This window comes from Echeneis naucrates, chromosome 11 (genome assembly GCF_900963305.1).
Source record: "Echeneis naucrates chromosome 11, fEcheNa1.1, whole genome shotgun sequence".
NCBI classification, from domain to species: domain Eukaryota; kingdom Metazoa; phylum Chordata; class Actinopteri; order Carangiformes; family Echeneidae; genus Echeneis; species Echeneis naucrates.
Genome location: NC_042521.1, coordinates 6,704,568 through 6,725,596, shown reverse-complemented (window position 1 = coordinate 6,725,596; position 21,029 = coordinate 6,704,568). Strand labels below are relative to the sequence as shown.

The window sequence follows — 21,029 nt, the reverse complement described above, 5'->3', positions numbered from 1 at the left end:
AAACATGCACGCAGTCGCATGACAAACACACTTTCCTCACAGTCCAAGCCAGTGAGCTTGCTTATATGTCTTTATATATAATATATCTATATTTGGTAAAAAATAAACTTCACAACTCTACCAATTTAGAGAATTGTTTCTTCAAACTTAAAATGACATAAAAATGGAAAAAAAAACAAAACAAAAAAAACCCAAAAAAAAAAAAACCGAACATTTAACAGCAATTAGTTGAACTACTGTGTTCAGATATTTTTGTGGGAGGGGAATTTCCACTAAAATTAAGGAGTGGGGAGTTGAGGGTGAGAAATACAAAACCAGCCTGTCCCCCCACCTTCGAATATTACATCATTCCTCCCCATCAGCAAGGGGTAAAAAAAACAAAAAGAAACAATTAAAATAAAAAAAGGGGGGGGGGGGGGGGGGGGGAACACAAAAGAAAAAAACAAAAACAACAAAAAAAAAAAAAACAACCAAAAAGCACAGGAAATGTTCATTCTTTTAGAAAACAGTTCTATGTTACATATAAGTGAAAGAAAAATGGGTGGGGAAGGGGTGGAGGATTAACATGATACAAATTCCCAACACTCAATATTTCACCTTTTGTTGGTGTATTTCTATAACCATTTAGCTCCAATCTCCCCTCCTGTCCCTCCCCTCTATCCATGCGTCATTACAGTGCTTGTTCTCTCGGCACAGCACCTCCTCTGACCGCAGTCAGAGTTGCAGGAGTGCTGGGCCAAGAGACTGGGGAGAGAAATCTCTGCAGGAAGAAGAGGGAGTTTATATGTGGAGACTGTTTGCGGAAGGAGAGTCGAGCCTCCTCCAAGCTCTGTCAACGGAAAGGCCCAACAGCGGATGTTAGTTTGCCCCCCAGTTGTAGCTGCTGTATGCCGACTTGTTGATCTGAGACTTCTGCTGAATGGAGGCGTTCTGGCTGCGCTGCCCAGTGCTGTTCTGTGGTGGGAGGAGAGCGCTCAATGAGCTGTCATGTGTTTACTTCATACTGTGCATTTTGTTTACATGATTCACTCACACGCACACACAAAATTGGATTCATCTGCTGAGGACAATTTTAAATGAAAACATTAACTTACACTTGCACCTGTGTATCAATGCATGCAAAGGCATGTATAGCACACAGTCACATACATATAATTTGATGGTTCTATCATCATCATCATCATCATCTAGACTCAGTGCTCTTTTAATTTAAACTGAAAATCCTAACTAAATGGCCATTATATATTGGTATTCAACTTAATCCCAATCTTCAGTGATTGTTTATCTCTAAATTAATAAAAAATGACAACTCCACATGTGCACCCTTCATGAAAATCATACTAAGGCTTCTAAACCCAACCTATCATGTTTTTGTGGTCGAGGACATTTCTTTCATCATGTGAGAGGGTTAGGATTATATTAGATCTGACATGATCATGATTTCAGAATCTTATATTCAAGTGCAAAAAAAAAAACAAAAAAAAAAAAACAAAGCTCATTTGTATAAAGGAGGAATATTTTTATGCATGATCATTTTTAACTAAGTGTGTGTCCTACTTTGTGTTTTGGATGTTTCTTATTAAAAGGGAGTAAAGCTGAGGGTACATGACTCTGCTGAAAAAAACTGCACTGTGCCTCAGCTGTGAGAGCGACCTCCACCAACAGATGGAGACAAACTAGCAGCAAATATGTACAATACCTGTCCGTCCTGCTGCAGGTGGTGGTGTAGAATTTGAGAATGGGGTTGTTGGTGCGGTGCCAGGATGTGCATGAACGGGGCTGGGGCGTAGCCAGCGGCAGCCGGGGGGTTGATGGGCCCCCCACTCCCTAGAGCTGAAGGGAGGCTGAACGAAGCTGCTGGCGTGCCAGCATGGAAACCCTGCTTCTCAAATGACTGCAGTGAGGAAGTGAGAAAAAGTTTAAATCAAAATGCATTCTGTCAGTCTCATTCAAACATACGTAATAATTTAACTGCAGTAGAAAAATGGAGGAAATAAGGATCCTTTAAATATTTATGTGATGTAATTACCTGCGTCTTTGTGTAAACAGACCCTGAAATATCTGGTACCCCCGTGTTGCTTGATGTCACAGAAACTCCTGCAGAGACAAGGAAATAGAAAAAAACAAAACAAAACAAAAACTTAGCACAAAAACTGCTAAACTAATAATGTGAAAGAGACAAACCATGACCACTCATTATGAGATTCTAGGCAGCACAGTTACTAAATTGTGCATTAACAGCAGGGACTCTCCTAAATATACACTTTAATAGACACGATATACTCGTGTGAAAACTTTGTCCAGGCAAAACATCTGAGGGAAAAAGCTTTGACTAGAGGAAAGAGAATCCTGGGAAATTTTGGGCATAATATCTATGTCATCAGAAGCTCATAGATAATTTTAGTAGAACTTCCCCTTGATGAGGACAGAGACGGGGTGAGGGGATGAAGAGGAATGAGTTGAACTGAAAGAGAGATGAGGAAAGTGGTGTAGCAGTGCATCAGTTCCAGTCAGCCACAGCGGCTTCAGTCTGACTGTATCTGGTGGTTACTGCTCAGACTGCTCTGGCACACACTGACCCCCCCCCTCATATCGCCATGGAGACGCAGAACAGGGTCAACTGGTGTGCAAACCAGAGCGGAAACACTCAAATCTTCAAGTCTTGGCATATTTTTGTGATAAATGTTTCAATTTCTGCACCTTAAAACCCCAAAAAAACAAAACACACAAAACAAAAAAGAACCAGTCAATTAGCCAAATTGTTATTGATGTTCTGTAAATGACCAAAGTAATTTAACCTTTGAATGTGCAAATAATGCTGTTTGCCTTCCATATGTTTGGCATAAAAAAAAACAAAACAAAAAAAACGTATAATCAGCATCACTTTCTGGGGTTTGAAGTCACCATTTAAAGAGAAACCACAAAAAATCCACAGCCACTATAGAAAGGACATGATCAAGGCACTTCCTAACAACAATTAAATAAATAGCTGCAACTGGATTACTGGAAATACTCCAGGCGGTTGCCATTTCCTTGTGTGATCTTGTTTCGATACACAAGCCATAACTCTCGTTACAAAAATGGAAATACCACAATATACCATTCAAACTATCAGAAGTACAGACCCTCAAGTGCATTTATTCACATTACAGTACCTGGTGTGAGTGACTGAGCGCAGACTAAATATTCACACACTTCTGTAAATCACAGCTTTACTTTGATCAGGAATTATGGACATGTCTCTTGGGCTGAAATTTATTTCACTCGCAGGATGGCAAGCTTATTACTCTGGAAAACGACACACCAGCAATGACGATATGAATGAAAAGCAAGCAACAAGGAAAGAAAAATGAGACGCTATCAACCAGAGTAACTCATCTGTTTATGGCAGCCACAAATCATCTCTGAGCAGCCACATTTTGCCCCTAAACCTGATAATTAAGCAACACAGAAACTAGATTGGATTGATGACAAGTTACCCTGGAAGACAGCAGGTAACAAGACAGAATGGCAGACAAGGCTTGGAAGAGAGGGAGACTGCATTGGACTTTTCTAAAAAGCATATGGAGTGACAGGTCTTCCCACAGGCGCAGCTCATCGGCGATGAGGCAAAGGAACAAGAGCAAAGAGGGGGGAAAGGATGGTTTGGTGACACAGGGAGGAAAACGGGAGGGACAGGGTTTTTTTTTTTTTTTTCTCCCTTTTAACTTGGCATGTGGCGGCACTCACCGACTCCAGGCCCGGTGACAGAGCTGGCTGGCTTGTTTTGTGCAGAAGCAGCAGCGGCCACGGCAGTGCCGTATCCGCCCTTACAGAAATCCCCACTCCCTGAAGCCTGGCCCACATCCTCATAGCCTGCAACAGTCAGACACAGCCGCAGCCCACAGCGTTAGACACACCAGGCAGGGGGACACAGACCTGACTCCAATAGCATTTGCAAATATGTCAGCGTTTCTTTGAAACTGTACCACATGAACAGGTTTTACCAAACTATGCCAATACAGATAGTGCCAAGTTCAAGAGGAAACACCCAGCTGGCATCTTTTCTTTGCTTTAATGATCTGAACTTTGACACCAAATGCATTGTCCTGTGTGGCAAATCCTACTCATCCAGTATAACAAGCAGGCCAGATTCAATGCCAACCATTATTTGCAAGTGCTATTTGACCCAAGTCTGATGGGAGGAGGTGGGATAGTGAGGGGGCAGGCAGGTTGTGTGGGAGGGGAAGGTGGGGGTTGGGTGGAGAGTGAGCTTGAGTTGGGTGATGGCAGAAAGCAGCAGATGGTGCAGCTTAGAACAAATAGGTGTTGCATATTTGACCAAAGGTGGATGTTGAGTGATGATTTAAAGCATGAAAGTAAAATACAGCATCTCTACAAAAGAAAAGAAAAGAAAAGAAAAAAAAAAAAAAAAAAGAATTTAAAAGTGATGGAATGGATACCAGAAGGTCACTGGGAAAACATGAAACTGCTGGAAGAGTATGGCCTCAGAAAAGAGTCATTGAGAAACAGGGAACGATAATGAGTGCTCCATTCGTTGATGTGTTTATGACGGACGTGTGTGCAGGAGATGGGGTGGATGGTGAAGCCCTCAGGCCAACTTCACTTTTTGAAATGAGCAAAGCAAGCCGCGGAAGACAGCAGGAGACCGATAATCTAATCTATCTGTTAATTAAACCGGTATAACCAGGTACTGATGATCAAGCCCATCTATTCTTTCTCATTTTGTCTAAATGGTAATCCCATATATTCTATCACAAAAGGTCATTGGATAAATGTGGCAGATGTCACTATAAAACAGCTGAATTATTGAGGCATGTTCCTCATGTGTGCAGGTGAGGAAAATTGTATACAAGATGCTGATGCATTTCCAATGGACACATCTAAACCTGATCAAGCTTACTCATGGTTGAAAACATTCTGTTCAGCATTGAGGTCAACAGTTCAAGTGAGAATCAGACAATGTTTTATGATCCATTTAAAACCATCCTGACACAAGAAAAACAAATGCTGTCACAAGCATCATGTTTATGCTTGCAGATGCTGCATAGCTCAAATGAAAGATGCACGCCACACCAATGAGGGAAAAAAAAAAAAATAATAAAAAAAAATCAATAGGATCAATGTGAGGATCAGCACAGTGTTATTGGTATTGCAAGTATGTAGTGCAGGACCCGCATGAGCCCTCTAAAAATGGTGTTTCAATATGTTTTAGAGCCTCACCAGTGCTGTATCCATGGGAACCATAGCCACTAGCCTGCTGGAAAGGAGTGGCTGATGCATTTACGCCGACATTCACACCGTGTTGCTTTGACGAGGTAGGAGCCACCTGTATAAAAATCAAACATCGTACACAATTTCAACATGTGACGAAAGAGAAAAAAAAAACCAGAAACTGAACAGTTGTGAATCAAGCAGCATAAGGAGAACAGCCAAAGAGGCTGTAAATATCTTGTTTCTCTCCCCTCAAGGAGGGAACAGGGGAAGTAACGGAATCCAACACGTTGGTAAACTAGCCACGTCTGAATTGTTCTCACCGGAAATACAGCAGGTCCGTACTGGAAAGTATTGGGCAGGCCTGGCATGCTAGTGTAGTATGGGAGGCTTGTGTAGCTGTAGCCAGGTGGCAGCGCTGGGTTGAGGAACGTCTGCTGTGTGGTGTGATGCGTCTGGGTCTGGTTCTGTTGTGTCTGAGCTAATGTGGTGGCTGGAGCCGGGGATGATGCATCACCCCGACCAAACTTCGATAAGTCGCCTGCAAAGGAAGGATCACAGTGTGAAATTACTAAAAGATCTGAAAGAATAAAGACTGCAGGTCTTCAATCACCCTTCTAAACTAACCTTATCCTTGACAATATCTAATGTGTTAATCCTTGAGTAAAACTGAATGTTTAAGTAATTAATTTGACAAAAATTGGTGTTCACTTCTTCAATGTGAGGCTGCCAGACAAAGACAGTGAGCTTCACTTCTCAAAGACAATCATAAGAAGAGGGCTCACCAGAATAAGGGTTACTTGTCAGACTGCCCTCCCTGCCGGTCAATGCTGTTGTGGGAGTTGGAAATGGGATGCTGTAATAATCCTGAAGAGATTTGGGAGGAGGGAGGTTAAATAAATAAAAAAAGTTGGGCCATGAAGAAGTTAAGTATGACTATTACAATGTTTTTATTTTTTATTGCATCTATGTAACACTCACCAGTGATATTCTCGGTTGCAGCATCTGTAGGTCATCATAGCCGTACACCTGAGGCTGAGAAAAATCAAGAAATGAGCCAGAAATACTGCTACTGAGCGGCATACCAATTATGCAACCAAAATCTGGGAAACACTGTTTAAGTTTAAGAGATCACTTCAACACTGTCCTGCGTTTCTCATTAACTTACTGGGTAGGCGTGCAGTAGTCCCGGGGCCATGATGTAGGGGTTGGGCAGTAGAGGGGGCACTCCAGGTGGCAGATTTGGAGGTGCTTTCCCTAGATGTACCAGAGGATGTGCAATAGTAAGAATGCTTTATTTCTCTTCAAGCTAGTGCCCCAAAATCTATAACCTAGAGCAACATTTGCACATTGTGAAAATATATTCACTTATTTGGCAGTGTAAACTCAAGACATTAACTTCAGGAACACAGAATAGAGCTTTTCAATCAATTGGAAAAGCGGTTTGACTTTATACCCCTGTGGTCTCAGGAATGCATGATAGTTCTATCATATTTCAGTTTCCTTTGCATCAAACCAAGTGCTACTAAATCAGTTTTGTGTTCAAAAGGATCGCAATACTTCTTCAGAGCACGAATGAAAAGAGGAGAGAAAAAAAAAGGACCAAAGAATATAAGGAAGTTAACTCCCTGCTTCTACAACCAAACAAATCCCTTAAATAAACAGACAATTTTGCAATAAACTAGGTAAAATAACGGCAAGAATGCAGAGAGACAAGAGAAGAAAACAACGACCATGTGCGAAAGAGTGAGGGAAATAAACGAACAAAAGGCTTCACAGAGCCTGCAAACCAAAATGAGTCAGAATTCTGAAAACCCTGCCAGTGATGCTGAGGAAATGGAAACTAATTTGTTCAATTCCAGACAAATACAATGTGCTCTTATCAAAAGGAGCAAAGTACAACATCCTAATGACAGCAGCTGCAATTATTTTTTTTATAAAGGTAAACTGTGTCACAACACTTCATAAATTACACATGGTCATGTTTCAGAGATGCAAAGCCTATAAATTATATTCTCCTGGCAGAAAGGAACAAGCTTATTTGATTCATGATGCAAAAAAAAAAGGGTAAAAACACAATACATTAATGACGTTTTTTTCCTGTGAGAATGAAAAATGACCAATGCAATCGTCATAATTGTTCCAATATTATTTGTGAATTGTTGCTACTGTATATTCACAGAATTTAGATTTTTGTTTATAATGCATGATTTGGTGCAATTTGTTAACATTTGTATCTAACCTGAGGATGCTGCAGAACTCCGAGTGGATGAGGAAGCAGCTGAAGAGGGAATGGTTGAAGCTGTCGTGGAGACTGAAACTGTGGTTGCTGCCACAGCTGGGGCCCCCATGGAGGCAGTGTTTAGGCCCATGGTCAGGCCACTCACGGCACCGAGGCCAGAAGGGGCTGAGACTGTGGCAGAGCCCACCGAGGACGCCTGAGGGGCCCCTAGGGACACTTGTGCAGCAGCAACCGAAGAAGAGGAGGAGGGGACTGAAGAAGACGGCACGGCTGAGACGGAGGAGGGGAAGGAGGAGGAGTGCAGGCTTGAGTCACCATCTACGCCGGGATGCTGTGAGATAGATGGAATTGATGAAATTACATTTCCATTAGAGTAAATAGACGTCTATTGCATCTTTCTGCCAACACAGGAAATGAATCTCTTAAAAATGCTCACAGAGATAGTGGGAGATAGACTGCTGCCTAAGCATGTAAGACAACCATGCTTGTTCTCTCTCTCTCACACACACACACACTAATTTTAATGCTCTTACTAAAGCAAAACATCCCACATGCACATTATGGTAACAAAATGGCAAATGTAATGAACTAACCAACAAGCTTGAGTTGGCTGTCCGGACTGTAGCTGGAGCAAGGCTGTTCTGCTGTGGTGGGTGAGAGCTGCAAAAACACCAGCAAAGTTCAGAGCGTGTTTAACCTATCGCCAAATCACATCAACAAGAGGTCATAACTTAGTACATTAGTTCATTTCCTAGAATCTGTGTTAATCTAGTTTTGTCTTACTTGCTGTGTTGAGGAGGGGGCATGGTGCTTGGAGGAAGGTCATCACTATGGCCCAGGGCACTGAGGGATGTCTGATTAGATGTAGCCAACAAGGAGGTGGGGCCTGAGCCACTGTCTGTCAAAGTGCCCATGCTGGAAACGGATGCCGGCGTGACTGAATCAGAGACTGGCTTGACTGACACTGCAGAGCCTGCTGCAGCTGGTGAGAGAGTGATTAGGGAAACCATGGTTGTATGATTGTGCATGGAAAATGTGTCAGACGATACTTTTAAGAAAAAGAAAGAAAATTGTACACAGATGCTTACCTTCCACAGATTGCGTTGCTTGTATTGAACTGAAGCCATTCTGTAAAACCAACAATGAAGGTGAGCTCACAGGTTTCTATGGAAACAGGCCATTGATAAAAAGTTGAAGGGTGTTGGGGCTTTTGGAAACAGTCACATAACGGCTTTAATATGCAGAGCATTTTCACAGCAGGTCAAGATAGAAACCAGCAGAGCATTACACAGAGCAAAGGCTAAAAAACAAAGGAGCTGGAACCATGTGGGGAAAACATGTTCAGTGTCCAGCTTAGTATGAAAGTCTGCTTCCTTCCATTTTTAATCGCTTTAGCTTAAGCAGTGCCATCTAGAAAAGTCCAGTGAACACAGAGTAAAGGGTTAAGTACTACAATAAGCTACTGTCACTTATTAATTGATTTAATTTGCAATTCTTTACATTGTATGAAGATTTGGATTTGATGTAGTTTTCAGACAATTTCAAACTTTAAAATTAACAAGCAGACAGCCTACACTGAGCTTCAAAGGACCAAGTTTCTTATTTAAGTGAAAAAGGCTCACCTTGGGTTGCATATCCTTCTGAGGAGAGGAGGAGACTGAGGGAGGGTAGCGCCGTGTCTGAGACCCTCTCTGGTCGTACAGATCCATCTGGCTGGAGTTTGAGAGAGCTGGAGTCGACTCACTGCAGATTGTTATGATATTGACAAAACTGATTGTCTATATTCTATCTATTGTTGTCACAACAACCCAAACCAATTTTAAGTCTAATGAATCACGATTTCCGATATACTGTACTCTTTCTTCCTCTAAAATATTCATATGACATCCCATTGTATATACTTTGGCCTGTCAAATGAATAAAAAGTTATAAAATAGTCACATGACATTTGGTGTTAATTTCTGGTTTCACCAACCTGCTGGGGGTTGTATACAGACTATTCTGAACCTGGTTGGCTGGTGTTGAAGTTGTTGGGGTGGACTCGTACTCTGGTAGAACTGGTTCTGACCCAAACTGTAACGCTCCAAACTGAAGATTTAGGCCAGAGATGTCTGCTGAACCAGGCATCTCCACCGCCATTGCTGGAATCTGAGAAAGATTGCAAGCACTTTTAGTTGGCAGAGAAAATAATATTTTTAGTAAACTATTTCTCATTAATCACTTTCACCACATTCCTATAACAGTCAATGAGGAAATATGAACATTTTCAAAAATTGTCTTCATTCACAACTTAAAATGAGGGTGAAAGAATAAATACAGTATTTGACTGTTACCTTTGTTGTAATGGATGTCCTCTTTTTCTGTTGTTTGAGTTTGTGTTGCTGCAAAGGCAGTGGACTAGAACCCTGGGCATCTGAAGAACTTGGTGAAACTTGCTGGCCTAAAGAAGGGACCACTGCCATTTTGGGAAGAGAGGAAGCAGGTGGAGGCACCACATGTGGTGAGGATGTTGTTTGTTGGGGTAAGGAAGAAGATGAGGAGACAGAGGAGGAAGGTGGCAGGCCTTTCTCCTGCAGGAAAACATCCAACATGGACGAGGTTGACGTGGCGGCTTGGTAGGGCTGCCGCTTTGCAAAGGGCGAATGGACTGCAGACTCTGGCTGAGTCTTTATATCTGTACAATGAATGTGAGGAAAAGTTAACATAGAAACCATTGAAAACAGTTCAGATTATTCTAAATTAAAAAAAGCTGCACATAACATTTAAAATTGACTATATTAAATGCACACTGAAATTTCTTTGCTCAGATGTTTTTACGGGAGACATCTTTACTTTGACTGATAATAGCAGTAGGGAGACATCTCACCATATTGCCCCAGTGAGGTGGCACTGGTGTCCCAGGATGAAGGACTTGTATTGGGAGGACCTGTCTGGGAGTGCTGGGCTGCCAGCTGGGCCAGTGCCTGGGCTGTTTTATACTGTTCCAGGAACTGAGAACCAGTGGTTCCTGTGCTTCCTCCTTTAGGGTCCCCCACATCCCCGAAACCCTTGCTCAGCATGCTGACCTGCAATGTTGGTAGATTGTTGATAGAGATACTAAAAATACTTCAAATTTTCTTTCCCTCCACTAGTCGCGACTCTCACCATGCTGTGCTGGGTGTAAGGGGTGCTGGAGGATGTTTGAGAGAGCGGCACCCCTTGCTTGGAATTGCTGAAAACCAGTGACTGTGACAAGGAGGGAGGCTGCGCAGCTTCCATGGGGGGGTTTTCTGTCTCTGAGGATGAGGAAGGGGGAGTTTTCCCCAGGAGCACCGCAAGGTCAATTCTAGCACAAGAAATACAAGTCATTAATAGCAAGCAGACATTTAAAGTGTGTCTGTTTGAACTGGATGTTTACTCTCACTACAAATGACTATTAACTGTTTTAGGGAGGCAAAAATCAAAGTTTGGGGGGGGGAGACCAAAAAGTGACTTTTCTCTGAGCCAGTTCCTGTCAAATCTCTTTGCTGCAGTCAGGTGAGTATGAAGCATAAATGACCCACCTCTGTCCTTTGGTGATGGTAACATTCTCTTGAGGCAGAGGCATGGAGGCCACACTGGAAGCTGTGAATATCTTGGTCTCTGAAAGCTGCAGAGGAAGATGGGAAAGGTCCAAGTTGAAAATACACATCCAGTAAGAAAGAGAATCAGTCCTCCGTTATTTAGACTGTGCTACATACATACATACATACATACATACATGCGCGCATAATCTTATATTTACAGCACTTGAGTTACACCTAGAAAACACTCACATCCTCATTCCAGTCCTCGGTGCCCCATTCCTCTGTGGCTGTCCTCCAGGCACCTATGAATCAAAGACAAACGATTTAACATTACAGAGCAAGGAATGCAAAAAACTAAAGTAAAATAACTTAAGACATGTTTACCAGGAGTAGAGTCAAATTTGGGTGGGTAATTTGTTCCCTCTCCTGCAGAGTATTCCAACCCTGCAGACAAAGAAAGCGAGAGAGACAAGGAGATCAAGGCTGAATGTCAGTGAAAGAGATGATCGTCTTTAATTCACCTGTGCACACATATCTGACAGAAGTGCAGCTTGTCTGGAGTCTAGGAAGTTTGGATAATTGTTTTAAAAAGATATGTACATCCAGCATTAAAAAGCATGTCTCCTCTAAAGGCAAGTCAAACTTCTCTGATCTAGGCAGCTTCTTTGGAATGCCAAACATGATTTTAAAATTGTTTGGATGTAAAACAGACACTTGATTGATCAGATTAACTTCACTCACTGGAGGGCAACCTTTCTAAATTAACTTACTCGCTCCCTCCTCCAGTTCCATGCTTCCCGTGTTGTTCCAGGTGCTGCCCCCTCCATAATTTTCTTCTGTCTGGGCTGGCTCCGCATAGTCAGCAGGGTTGAATGTTCTAGGAAAGACCATCCAAAAAAGAAAGGGAGGGGGGAGTTAAGCTAAGAAACAAGTTCATGCACTGGCCATTTCTAAAAACATCAGCCACATGTGAGACATTACATACAAAAGTCTGGGGTCCACTTTTTGACCTTACCCACAAAAGCTAAGCTGAAGCATATCCTCTGAGTGGTTTGAAACTGTTCTGATTCTATTGGTTTTCAGTGCGTTCGTTGACTTCTTACATAATAACATGGTTGAAGTAAAAAAAAGGAAATGGTGTGAGATTGAAGGCAAACCAGTACTATCTTTGACAGATTGTGGCAAAGACATGCAATGAGGGCTAGGCATCTAAATACTATTTACTTTGTTGCAACTCAATTCCTTCCTAATCATGGATGTATTTCCTAAATTTGAAATCTGTATTTACTGGGGGGTTGATCCGATGAGACCCAAACATCATCACTTTCCTTTAGATTCAAGTCAAGCCAGATAGCTTCATTTGTTTCAGGTTTGTCATGTTCAAATATGAGGGTATTTGTGGCTTGCATAAAGCTATTCAACATTAGACGTGGCCATATGCATTTCATATCCTCGGAATAGATGATAGGAATGTCTGCTTTGATGCCCGTTATTAGATCATTCAGTTTTATGGCACTCAAAAGCCACCCTAAAGAAAGCAAGAACAACAGACACACTAGAGGCAATGCACTCACCTCTGACCTCCTGCAATATCATATCTGGGCCCCTTATCAATCTGGCTTTAGAGGAAAAATAATGGTAACAATTACAGGAAGGACAACAAAGTAAAAAGAATTTAAATCTTGTGTTTGGCAGACCATAATCCGGAGCAGCAGCGTAAGCAAAATGCCATTGATCTACCTTTGCCAGTATTGTAACAAACACTACATGTCTGTCAGTATCTGCTATGCAAGGCAAAGCCAGTGTGCTTTTAGTCATGGTGGGTCAATTCGCATTTCAAAAAAATCCAACAGAACTGCACAGAATGCTACCACAAATTCTTCCCTGCGAGATGTGAGTAGTCATAAGAGATAACACTCACAAATCCTTTCCATTGACAGTCCATCTGCAATCTTTTATATAATCTGAATATGCAACTAGACCTGTAAGAGGCACTCAATAATTGCTTTACATATTGATGCATATATTCTGTGATAAATCAGTTTCATGATAAACAGTCACCAAAAATAAACCCTCTGGGAGATTACAACTATACTTTATTTATCCATTCAAGCATTCAAATTGAAGCAGAGAATTCAAACACAAGGGCTGCTAACAGTTAACCCAAAGAAACAGCACTGTAAATGAGCCAACAAATGCTGTGGTGCAGCTGAAAACAAACAGGCTATGTAATGAATGGAGCTGTGTTCTCTCGTTCTTAGCAATATCTAGACTCCTTTTACACCAGCAAACATCAGGAATGGAGGAGGTCGACATATGTGGCCACATTACATTCTGCAGGTTCAGCCATTACCACTCTGGCTGAAACAATTTTAGTTTCCATTATTTTAACAATTATTATAAAGCAATAACTGAAGATGTTATTAACCAGAGTCACTAAACTGGGGGAGCACCCTTTAAACATAATATAGATCTAAATTGCATTACATTATAAAAATAAAAGCAATGTTTTGTGCTGCTCATTGTCCTTGTGAGTTCACAGTATTTATTTGCAAGCTGCTTCAGCATCATCTCAGAGCTACTATGAGGTTGCAATGGCAGCAAACATAAAGCTTCCGCTATCATCTGATCACACAGTAAACACCTTATCTGCTACTTTTAAAAGACTTGTATATCACTTCGAGTCAATGTGTTTAAACGAAGCGAAGCTGGTAAGCCATATCTGTTAGCAACAAAAAACAAGTCATCACATAACTGCTTTGGTGTGGGACGAAGGCTATAACGGCAACTTAAATCTAGCATGAATGAAAACAAATATTCCTTTGAGACATTCAAGTCCATATCTAAATCAACGCTATCAATTGCATTTTTACAGGATGGGAGAAATGCAGACCATAAATACCCCTTAAAGACTTAGGAGTTTGTAACCTTATAGTTATTTGGTCTGCAGCACAACCTGAACAAACCAGTTCTTTCCCCCAAACACATCTACCTCCCATGCCTCTGTGTACAAATACACATTTATGCCCCTCTGAAGTATGGATTCAATACTTGCTTTAGTAGGAAAGAAAACAACATTCAGCTTTTCTTGGGCGGAAGCCACTCAGCCCTTGACCTCCTTTGAGAATGCCACATTATGTCATATGTGCTACATCAGCAAACCCAATGGGGATTTTAAAATCTTTAACCAGAGTAATATTATGCTACACCTTACTGGTAGACTATTTTTTTTTCCTCTCACAACTAATGTTTAAGTGTTGCCATTCAATGACAATTAGATGAACCAGGAAGGCCACTTAAGGTATAGAATCAAAGTATTTTTGGACAACCACTAGTCAGGCTGCGAATACACAATGACAGCTCATCAGCTGGCATGTCAATGACTACTCACACACAGAAATTAATACACAGAAAACACAAGCTGAATGATGCTATAGCACTGGGCCAGAGAGCAGAGACCGCAAAGTTAGCCACCTGAGTTCCTGATACCCCTTTTAGTGAGTGTTTCTAAATTTAACTCTAAAGAAAATGTTTAGACACCATATAGTCTAAGGAGGCACTTGGCCCACGATTGCATCCTATTGGCTGATGTATGTCCCCCTTTCTTTGGATTAAGGCTAAACAACAGGCTAGGGTCCTGCTCTCTGGTGACCATGGCAACAGGTAAAAAGACAAACAAAAGGCCCTGTAGTTTTAGGCAACGCAGGTGTTCTCTTACCCCATGCCCTGTGCTGAAAATCTGCCTCCTCGCCGTCCAGATACTCCTGGGGAAACAACAAGCTTACTTTAAATCCTATTTTGACAATGAAAGAATGGCAGTGGTTCATATAAAAATTAAAATAAAATCAAATCTTGTTTTGATTTAGATGCATTGCCTTCATGAGTGAGTTTTACTGAAGACATTTTAGTAACTTACCAACAGTCCCTCTTCCTCTGCCTCTTCCCCTTCGGCCTCGCTCCGCACCTCTTCCGGCTACTCCAGCCTTACCGCCATCCAAGCCATTCTCCTGACCACGAACTTGGATTAAGGACACAAATTATTGCATCAAATATAGAAACTACACAGTACAGGGATATCAAAACAATGATTTAAGTAAAAGGTTTTTTGATTAAGAGAAATTTTCCATAACATGTAAATAGCTATAATTGCTTTTATGGAGGTGACATTCAGTCCAAACATTTAATTCCACTTCTTTCTTTGTTGTCTTTGTGTTCAACTGATTCCCCAGTACGAAGCTTTATTTTGAAAGAACTAAGAGAAATAGAGCTTTGTTTGAGGAATGACTCATCCAAAACAGCTGATAAAAATTCTAAACTCTGTGAGGGCTCTTGGGTGCTTATCTGTAGGTTAACATATAGTTTACGTGAATGACTGAAATCTGAAAATTCACAGCAGGGATTTTGTATCTTGCAGACATTCATGATGTAAATATGATGAATTGGGGCGCTGATTAATGAAGGATATTGCATTAGACTTTCTTGCTGTCAACCATTTTGGCAGGTTTGCCAAAATTCCATCATAAACTATTGCAAGCCATCATTTTGATTTTTAATAATAACTTGACCAGAGACCATCTGTGTGGTCACCTCACATGTCAACACCACACAAAGAAGGTGAATGAGATTTTATTTTCCCCTGTGACAGTGCAAGCCAATACAACTCTGTGGCACCTTTGACATGCAAATACGGCTGACACAATTTACAGAATTTGACAAATTAAAATATATAACTTAATTGCTGATTGTGCATATGGTTTGCATCGTGGAGAGGATTTTATTAAAGCCATAATTTAGTTCTGAAGGCTGAAGTCCTGTTCTGCTTCCAAACAGCGTGACAAAACAAATATTTCATCAATTCACCTTATTTTTCACGGAAGCACAGAGGCAAGGCAGAAGGCAGCCAGCTTCAGGTTTTTTGTGCGACACTTCCAGTCCAGCACTCTTCACAATTGTGTAGCTATTAGCTAATTTGTGTCTACCGCAGCTACAGAGAGATATTTGTGTTTTGTTTTGCTTTTAGTCAAGGAAGACCGGGGTCTCTTGTGCAGTTAGGGGCTATAACAACAACTGGTATAAACACAAAGTTTACCTAGAGGGAGAGTGTTTTGAACATCGGCTGTGCACGAGAGCTGAATGTGGATGTAAGGTGCGATAGGATCTGCATCCTCCGCAGAAAGACGATAAATCCCTTTGCCTGTGGTTCATCCATGAGGATGCTGAGTAAAACTGGCAATCTACATTTAGGCAAAAATGTCATGTCCACTTGTTTTTTTTGTTTTTTTTTTAATCTAGAGACCACTGTGAATTCATTGTGCTATCATTTGTACGTATGATATACATACATATAATGTGTACGTTTACATCAACTAAACAATTACAACTTATGAGAAAGAGGGTGTTTCTTGAATGAGCTTGCTTTATTCAGAACATTTCGTGTTTGTCACCTCTATTTTTCATTAATTCTTCTATTTCTGTGATTATATTTCAAGAACTAAATGGTACTAAAAGATTTTCAGACTATATAATTACACATACAACTTGATGTTAAATAAAATGTCTTCTCATTTTCAAGTGTCAATTGAATTTTTATTTCATGCGTGACTGCAGGACCAACCGGACATTTCGACCGTGCCAGCTGATTTAGTAAGACCCCAGCAGAGTGGAAGTTGGCTTTGCTTTGACTGGGCAGTACATCAGCATCTGAGGATGTGGTACAAGCCTCCCATCTTGTTTTTCTAAGGTTTCTTTATAGTGTACCCACAACACTGTTGATCAACATTAGCTTGCACCGTCAGCTCCGGTAAGGAAAAGTGGCTGACCGGAAGTGCCGCACAAAAAACACGGAAGTTCGTCACTATTTATTTCCATGTTTGAAAATAAGGTGGATATGTGATAGGACAATGTGTCATATCTGTTATGAAGATAGACAAACTTTGCCTGCATCCAAACCTCTGGTCAAATGTAGTTATTATACAGGTATCCCACCCATATGAACAGCAAACATCCACAGTAGAGAAGAAAGCACACTGAGTGTTATCAAAACAAATTAAACAATGTCAATAACTAAAAAACGTACTCAAAGCAAAAATAGAAGCAAAGAATTGAAATAAATAATTCTAAAATAGCACAAAGAAGAATTTGTGTGGGGCATCAAGCATTTTGATTTAGAAGCACAAGTAACCTTGCAATAAAAAGTGTGGTAAACACTTACACTCTCGTCCCCTGCTGGCTCCGCGGCCCTTGCGTGGAGCTCCACCCCGGCGACGTGCTACGTCTTTCTCTCCTCCTTTCTCCCTGTTCTCTTTGCCTTCCTCTCCGGTCTCTGCTTGGCTAGTCTCCTTCTGGCCTGACACCCCTTTCTTCTTCCCCACCATTTCCCAAGAGTCCTTATAAAAAAGTAAAGCAAGTGTTAAATTGCTGGACTTGTTGACTTTGCACCGACTCCCTCGAATAGAAAACACTTGAATAAAGTGAGGGTCAATTCTTGTGCATCTTTACTGATACAACACCAATACGGTGTGTCCAGCTGAAACATCAAAAGAAGTATGTGTCTATAGAAGCAAACTAGTTTCTGTTGATCTATAATGTTTTCATTAGGCATCACCCCCATTTCTTGACTGCTTTAAGCAGTGTGGGTGACACATGGCAGCAGCATCATTAAATTGCAACGTTAAAACAAAAAAATTTTGGTTCCTCTTGACAGTAATTTGCAAGCAACACATACGAAACAAGCCAGTTTCTTTCGCCGAGCCTTACTTAACTGTTCTTGGAGTATGACAATCCAAGTAGCTGGCAAACCCTCATCAATCCCCTTTAATGTGCTGTGCATTACCACCCATTTGTGGAGTACCATGCTTATAACTTTCACAGGAGCGCAACTCATACAACATAATTCATATTCGTTCATTACCATAGTTATCTAACCCAGTGTGGCCCTGATTTCTCCAGAACCTGGCCTTCACAGCACTAAGCCCTCACACAAAGCCTATACTCACAGTGTCTGGGCTACCCTCCAGCAACACGTTAATGGCTCTGTTGACATCCCCGTTGCAATCGTGCAGTGCAATCATAGACTCATCCTGGTCCTTGCCTGTGATGTCAATCAGCTGGAAAAGAAGGAGTGGTATGATGATAAAGATATGACCCCCTGGCAAACACTCCTGGCATCTAATCTATAGATGGGCTGTTCTCCAGATTTATGGTAAATGCTTAAAAAAATTAAAAAAAAAAAAAAAAATTATAAAAAAAATCATAGCGAAGGAAATATACATGAAGTACAAATGTGTATAATTCTCATTTCAGTGAGAGGTCAAAATAGAAAGTTGGGTACAGATAGGTCTATCTTCTCACCTGTTTGACTTTCTCCTCAAAGTCCGCATCATTGTGGTCTGAAATCATCTGCGCGAGTCGGATCTGCTCTGCAGTGGCCTGTTTTAAGAACAAAACATTCTACATGTCAAATAGTAACAAAGCTTTCTCATTTTACTTTAAACATTTCATCTTTTAAGAGCTGATTATCTTACAAACTCAAATGGGAACTCTTATGATCGAATGAAATTAGTTTTTCCAGTTATATTTGTAGATGAACATTTGGTTTAAATTATACCTAAAATCTAAAATAGGACAAATGACCACCTGCAAGAAATAGGCCATTCTCTCAAAAAAGGTCACATTTTGGTACTTTCATCAAAAAAAAAAAAAAAAAAACAACCTAAAATTGTCATTCAACTATTGTCTCATCTAACATAAGCAAAGAGTGTCAGAATTTTGTAAACAGTCCTGAAGCTTCTCAAAAAGGCTGTAATTGCATTCTTTCACAGTTCCCTGGAGTATATTATTTTGAGCTGTGCACATAGTATTTGATCAAATATTGAATAAAACTGTTGCTATTACTGCTATTTGCACCATCTAATTGTGACTCAAAAAACCAAAGAGGTGACTTTTGATTTGAATACACTGCTGGAATCTTGGTGCAAATCATTTTGGATCTGGGCAGCAGGACAGGTGGTCCGAGTGAAAGTACCTGAGGCCTCTGCTTGTGCTGTGTCTGGCTCTGTGTCTGGCCCTGTGTCTGCTCCCAGCTGCCCCGGGCTCGGTTCCCGCCCATGGACGTCATCATTTACAGTATATACAAATAACAGTATTTACAAAGGAATAACACCTAAAGAGAGAGATAGGAGAGCCATTATAGCCATGTGACTATGACCTACTTCTGTCATATACATGTTTTGCACGCCAAAATACTACTTCCTCAAACTGACTGATAGCTCATCGCCTACTGGAGGAAAGCTCAGTGATATTAAAAAGGACACCATCAGCTTTGTAACCGAGATGTCTGGACGTCTTGACAAAGGCTGTTTTTCAGCCTCTTTCTAGAACACAGGGAGCTAACCACGGGTTTGACCCGGGAAGCTGCCATGGTGCACTGGGTGTTGTTGCATACCAGGCTTGCAGAAGCACAACGTAGATTAACTTATTCCCCTGCTCAGGACATGATGCAACACTTTATGTATCAAAATAGCCCGATTGTGGCGGTCGGGTAGAGTATATTGTGACATTACCTCACATGATCGAGCAAATCGGCATTTGATTGAGCACTGAATGAGGGAGAAGACCCAAACACACAGTGAGGTCTGCCAACTACACCTCAGCTCAACAGCTAACTGTTAACCTCGTTATTGACAGCTACTTCTTAATCTTGCTTATGTTACGTAAAACCCCGTGTGGACTAGCCCACAAACAAGCCCAGAGCCGGGCCCCGTCGAGTATATCCAATTTCACTAGCCCACCACATGGCCAAAACGCTAGCCCACTGGCTAATACTCGAGGGGGGGGGGGGGCAAGCAAGCAGCTTTCAAGTCTCGGTGGGCTTCCGCTTCTCACAGCTTCACCTCATGGCGACTGTGTGGCTAACTTTAACGCCGCTAGCTAGCCGGCTAATAAGGTGCCGATAACGGATAACGCTGGATTGTTAGCGTTAGCTGGCCAGACTCGGTGGCCAAGAAGTAAACGAGATAATAAACAACTAGAGAGCAAGCAACTAAGCTTCCGTGTTCACCCAGTGAAATAAATAAACAAACAAACAAACAAACAAAACAAAACAAAAAAACAACAACCCGCCCATGCCATTCCTTTGCCACCAGTCTGCTAACGACCGGTAGCCATGCTAACTCCACCAGCTAACGTCGTTTCGCGTAGCTACATTGCCAGGAAGCGTCGGTTAGTTAGCTGCGTTAGCAAACTAGCTGCTTCATAAAGTACACCGCAGTTCTGCTACATTTAAAAAAACAATCAACTTGGCCCGGGCGTAATCAGACGGACGGGCACTCGACGTAGACAAGACCGAGGCTAATGGCAGGCCTGCAGGCCTCTAAAATGAAAATAAATAACAGGCGATACTGACCAGAAACCCGGCTCAATATATGAGACTGCTACACAACCGACCGACAAGTGGTCTCGTTGTCGACCTTCGAGCCGGATTCAGGACAGGATACAATTCCTGAACCGCAACTTGATACAACAAAAATAGAGAAAATATAACGAAGCGACTCGCTCACACAATAAGCGAGAGACTGAATTTACCTGTTTCTTTTCCACTCTGACACCGCGGAGAGCTGCGTCACGTGGTTCACACGGCGCTTCACGGAAACCGGACCCTCAACATGTGATCGCTCACTGATGTGGTTTAATGTCGGCGTCTGATGTTCACGATGGGGATGCAAAAATTATCCCATAAACACTACACCGAGCAGAAGGTGCGATTCAACGGTGCAAGATTAACTGATTAACGTGCAGAAAAAAGGCATTTCAAAGAAAAATTGTAATATTTACATGAACAGAAGACACAACAAATTCACGCAAATAGCACAAACCTAAACTGTAGCTGCTCCAAAATCCCGATAAAATAAATACTTATTTAAAGACTTGCTACTATTACTTTCATAATTTAAACGTAAGTGTGCATAAAAGTAATGATTGCATATATTATATATGATACATATGAATTGCATTCTAACTATGCTGCTATA

The 21,029-nt window shown here is 41.4% G+C and overlaps 1 protein-coding gene across 12 annotated transcripts; it reads right to left on the bottom strand.

Annotated features, from left to right (window-relative positions):
- Positions 1-443: 443 nt before the first annotated feature.
- ubap2l (ubiquitin associated protein 2-like) lies at positions 444-20,603 on the bottom strand. 12 transcript variants are annotated; one of them, XM_029514063.1, is made up of 30 exons: positions 20,405-20,510; positions 19,025-19,162; positions 18,352-18,429; positions 17,997-18,107; positions 17,213-17,387; positions 14,918-15,019; positions 14,720-14,765; positions 12,576-12,620; positions 11,772-11,878; positions 11,386-11,445; positions 11,251-11,303; positions 10,999-11,084; positions 10,601-10,781; positions 10,323-10,521; positions 9,790-10,130; positions 9,432-9,604; positions 9,079-9,169; positions 8,545-8,620; positions 8,240-8,438; positions 8,050-8,116; positions 7,457-7,787; positions 6,383-6,471; positions 6,196-6,249; positions 6,000-6,081; positions 5,538-5,755; positions 5,224-5,329; positions 3,730-3,855; positions 2,030-2,097; positions 1,700-1,894; positions 444-954 (listed from the first exon to the last, which is right to left on the bottom strand). In XM_029514063.1, the coding sequence occupies exons 2-30, from the start codon at positions 19,118-19,120 to the stop codon at positions 859-861; spliced, it is 3,651 nt and encodes a 1,216-aa protein (XP_029369923.1). In that variant the 5' UTR covers positions 19,121-19,162; positions 20,405-20,510; the 3' UTR covers positions 444-858. The 12 variants fall into 12 exon arrangements, with proteins under 12 accessions (XP_029369923.1, XP_029369927.1, XP_029369921.1 ...); XM_029514061.1 differs by lacking the exon at positions 20,405-20,510 and adding an exon at positions 20,584-20,603 and having other exon boundaries at positions 445-954; positions 9,079-9,199; XM_029514060.1 differs by having other exon boundaries at positions 445-954; positions 9,079-9,199.
- Positions 20,604-21,029: the final 426 nt, after the last annotated feature.